The 4736-nt window shown below is 44.6% G+C and overlaps 1 protein-coding gene across 1 annotated transcript in view; it reads left to right on the top strand.

The window, feature by feature from the left end:
- TTC27 (tetratricopeptide repeat domain 27) overlaps positions 1–4736 on the top strand; it is a 170686-nt gene that overhangs the window by 708 nt on the left and 165242 nt on the right. The window contains exon 2 of the mRNA XM_008061877.2: positions 1775–1949. Coding sequence (XP_008060068.1) covers positions 1775–1949 — 175 coding nt within the window. The remainder of the gene's footprint in view (positions 1–1774; positions 1950–4736) is intronic.

The raw sequence follows: 4736 nt of genomic DNA, 5'->3' as shown, positions 1-4736 counted from the left end.
AAGAGTTGGAGTTTCACTCGGTCGCCCAGACTGGAGTGCAGTGGCCGCTTCCGGCCACCGCAGCCTTGACCTGCTGGGCTCCGGCGATCCTTCCACCTCAGCCTTCCAAGTAGCCGGAATCACAGGCATACGCTACCATGCCCAGCTGATTTTTTTGATTTATTGTAGAGATGAGGTCTCGCTGCCCAGGCGGGTCTCGAACCCGCGGGCTCAGGCAATCCACTCACCTCAGCCTCCCAAAGGCACGGGATTACAGGCTGAGCCACCGAGCCCGGCCATTTAATTCTTATAGGAAATGCGTAAGGTGGGTACCACTTTTGCTGCCCCTTTCCAGGCAAATACATCTGAGTACAGATTGGTTAAGTCATTTATTCAAGGTGACACAGCTGGTGAGCAGAAAAGCTAACATGAGGCAGCAAAGGTGTAATTCTTGTGAGCCATGCACATTTCCTGGAGAGAGGAGGAGTTAAAGGGCATATTTTCTAGTGGGATATAGGCTTGTCTGTGGGATTTAGACTAGACCCTGAAGAGCAATAACGACCAGTATATAAATATAAGTGTTGTGTGTGTGTATGTACACAGTAAGTGCTTCAGGAGGGAGGAAATTTGAAGTTTGGTGGTCTGGCAAAGTTTTTATTTTTTAAATTTTTTTTATTTTTTTTTGAGTTGGAGTCTCACTCTGTCGCCCAGACTGGAGTGCAGTGGCCGCTCCCGGCCACCACAGCCTCGACCTGCTGGGCTCTGGTGATCTTTCCCCCTCAGCCTTTCAAGCAGCTGGAACTACAGGCGCACGCTACCATGCCCGGCTGATTTTTTGATTTATTGTAGAGATGAGGTCTCACTGCCCAGGCGGGTCTGGAACTCGCGGGCTCAGGCAATCCACTCACCTCAGCCTCCCAAAGGTGCGGGATTACAGGCTGAGCCACCGAGCCCGGCTATTTTTTAAATTTTTTAAGTCAGATTCTCACTCAGTCATCCAGGCTGGAGTGTAGTGGCATGCTCATGGCCACCACAGCCTTGATCTGCTGGTCAGGTGATCTTTCCCCCTCAGCCTTCCAAGTAACTGGAACTACAGGCGTGCACCACCACGCCTGGCCAATTTTTTGATGTAGAGATGAGGTCTTGCCAAATTATCCAGGCTGGTCTCTAAACCTGTGGGCTCAGGTGATCCTGTCACCTCGGCCTCCCAAAGTGCTGGGATTATAAATGTGAGCCCCCGTGCCCGACCTGGCAAAGTTTTATGGAAGAAGTCAGACTTGAGCTAATTTTTGATTGAAGGGTAAGACTGGCAATTGGAGAAGAGTTCCGTTGTAGAAATCCCAAGTGCAATAGTGTCAAGGCAGGAATGTGCATGGGATATTAGAGGAACAATGAGTGCACCACCATTCTTGGAGTGACTTTTCAGGAAGATGAATAGTGGGGGTAGGAAGGACCAGATTGTGAAAGGTCTTAGAACTTTTTGACTAAGGAAACTTTCTGTTGTCAGTAGGAAACTTTGTGGATTTCCCAGCAAAAAGTTAATGATATTAATGAGGAATCTTATTTCTGAGTCTGACTTCTACCTTGGTGAGTGAGCTTCTAATTCTAGGAGAGATGATGTTTGTAGAATGATGAGGATTTGCTTAGTACCTTTTGATGAATGTACAGCAAGCATTCTAATTATGTACATTTTTTTGCATACTAAAATGGTAGATTTGCCTAATGATGTTGTCCTTTACAGTATGAAGGAAAAAATTTTTCTTTTGGATTACTCAACTTCTTTTTTATATTACAGAGAGTGGATCTTTCCTACAATTGCTGCTGGAGGGGAACTATGAGGCCATATTCTTAAGTTCAGTGACTCAAAATATTTTTAATTCAGCAATGGCTGAAGAAAGGATTGACAGCTACCTGGAGAAGCAGATAGTAACATTCCTGGATCACTCAGCAGATTTGGATAAAACAGAAAGGTAGAATTTTATTGGAAATTTTCATAGAGAAACAGGCTAGATACATTAATAACACCTTGACAGTGAAGACATTCATTTTAGCAGTTGTTGAGAAACCTGGCTTTACATTTTCTCAGGTTTCATGATATCCTAAGTAATCTGTATAAGAACACTCATCCAGAAATCATCCAGAATGAAACAGTGGTGCAGGGTAAAAGGGTTTCATAAATGGGACTGGCACATGCTTGACCGTTAACTGCTAACCTAGGGAGTTTCCAAATCTTTAGGTCTGCTAGGCTTTAGTCACAAGCAAGACTTTAGATCTTATTTCCTTTTAACTTGAAAATTGATATTTTCAATTTTGTTATTTTGGGATTGCTGAGTGATTTTGTAACTATTTTTATTATGATTTAGACTGTTATCTTTCTAGAGCTCAGAGAACTTAATGTTTTTATTTTTATTTATTTATTTGTTTTTGAGTCCGAGTCTCACTCTGTTGCCCAGGCTGGAGCTCAGTGGCATGCTCATGGCCACCGCAGCCTCCACCTGGCTGGGCCCAGGTGATCCTTCTGTCTCAGGCTTCCAAGTAGCTAGAACTACAGGCATGTGCCACGACGCCCAGCTAATTTTTTTTTTATGATTTATTGTAGAGATGAGGTCTTACCACGTTGCTTAGGCTGGTCTCGAACCCCTGAGCTCAGTCAGTTCTCTTGCCTTCAGCCTGTAATCCCGCGCGTTTGGGAGGCTGAGGTGAGTGGATCGCCTGATCCCATGGGTTCGAGACCCACCTGGGCAACTTGGCGAGACCTCATCTCTACAATAAATCAAAAAATTAGCTGGATGTGGTAGCGCATGCCTGTAATTCTAGCTACTTGGAAGGCTGAGGCAGAAGGATCGCTGGAGCCCAGCAGGTTGAGGCTGGGGTGGCTGGGAGTGGCCACTGCACTCCAGTCTGGGTGACAGAGTGAGACTCCAACTCAAAAAACAAAACAAAACAAAAATTCTCTCACCTCCGCCTCTCAAAGTGTTGGGATGACAGGCATGAGCCACAGCGCCCGGCTTAATGTTTTTATTATAGAGTCCATGGTTCGCAGCAGTGATGCCTAAGCCTGTCAGTGTCTAATACTTTACTGTCACAGATTTGATGCCTCTGTCTTTCTTTTACTATCTGTGGCAACTATGTCAAGTTTAAAATTTTTTTTTTATTTTAAAAATTTAATTGTTTAGACGGGATCTCACTCTTTCATCCAGGCTGGAGTACAGTGGCGTGACCATTGCCCACTGTAGCCTCAAATTCCTGGGCTCAGGCACATGGCACCATGCCAGGCTAAGTTTTAAGATTTTTTTGTAGGGGTCTTGCTCTGTTGCTCAGGATGGTCTTGAACTCCTGGTCTCAAGTGATCTTCCTGCCTTGGCCTCCCAAAGTGTTGGGGTTACAAGTATGAGCCATTGCACCTGGCCTCTCAGTTTTAATTATCTTGCAAATGCATGCAGTTTTATTTTGCCATTATTTCTAGGGTATGGCTTCATTTAGTCCTTTAACAGATAAACTGCTGTGCTAGGTGTTGAGGTTGTGAAGATGAATAAGACATAACTGATCTCCATAAGGAGTTCACAAAAGAATGCTACTGTAGGCTTTTAATTTTTTTCTTAAAATTAATATTATTTCATTTTTGGGGGTTCATGGTAGTTAACATTTCTGCAGTGTCATTTCTGACTTTTGGTCTCTGATATGTGTGCACTCTCTAGCAACTAGCCTTGTGGTACCCATTAAAACACATATATTTACACAATGCATTACTCACTGGTAGATGAGAATCTAGCTTGTCACATAAAGCTGAAAAGAGACATTTCAGGTGACTCATTTTGAGGTATTTGAAAATTAAGCTGTATTCTTTTATTTTTTTGAGTTGGAGTCTCACTGTCGCTCAGGCTGGAGTACAGTGACACACTCATTGTCACCCCAACATCGAACCACTGGGCTCTGGTGATCCTTCCGCCTCAGCCTTCCAAGTAGCTGGAACTACAGGCCTGCGCTACCACACAGGCCTGTTTTGATTTTTGATTGTAGAGATGAGGTCTCGCCAAGTTACCCCAGCTGGTCTCAAACCCATGGGCCCAGGCAGTCCACTCGCCTCGGCCTCCCAAAGTGCTGGATTTACAGGCTGAGCCACTGAGCCCCGACCCAAGCTGTATTCTTGTTTTTTTTTTTTTTTTAATTGGAGTCTCTTTGTTGCCCAGGCTAGAGTGCAGTATTGTGCTCACGGTCACCCCAGTGTCAACCTGCGAACCTTCCACCTCAGCCTTCCAAGAAGCCGGAACTATAGGCGTGTGCTACCAAGCTGTATTCTTAATTTACCTGTAGGAGTTTGGTTTTTTGGTCAGGACAGTTACACTGAGGCATTAAGATCTTGCTGCATACCTGTTTTCCCCACACTTCCTTACCTCTAATGGCAAACTCTTCTGTTTGTTTTTTCTTTCTCTAGTGCTGCCTTTTCTTGGCTCTGCTGTTGGTTGCCCTGAACAGTTTTACATTTTTGCTGCCATAGGCCTGTAGGTTTGATTTTTTTCTCTCTCTAAAAGAATCATCCTGTTAAGGAAAGGCCTAGGGGCCGTGGGAAGTTAAGAAGTGCTGTGAACTCTTTGTCTTCTGAATGAAACCCTGGATTCCCTGGCTGTTATTTGCTGGAGTTGAATCCTCACCCATGTGGGCTTCATCCAGGGGTTGGCAAATCACAGCTGGTAGGCCAGAGTGGCTAAGAATGATTTTTTTTTTTGAGTTGGAGTCTCACTCTGTTGCCCAGACTG

Source organism: Carlito syrichta, unplaced genomic scaffold (genome assembly GCF_000164805.1).
Source record: "Carlito syrichta isolate Samal-C Ts95f unplaced genomic scaffold, Tarsius_syrichta-2.0.1 Scaffold305633, whole genome shotgun sequence".
Lineage (NCBI taxonomy): Eukaryota > Metazoa > Chordata > Mammalia > Primates > Tarsiidae > Carlito > Carlito syrichta.
Note: the sequence above shows the minus strand (reverse complement) of the source record. Positions and strands in the feature narration are given on the sequence as shown.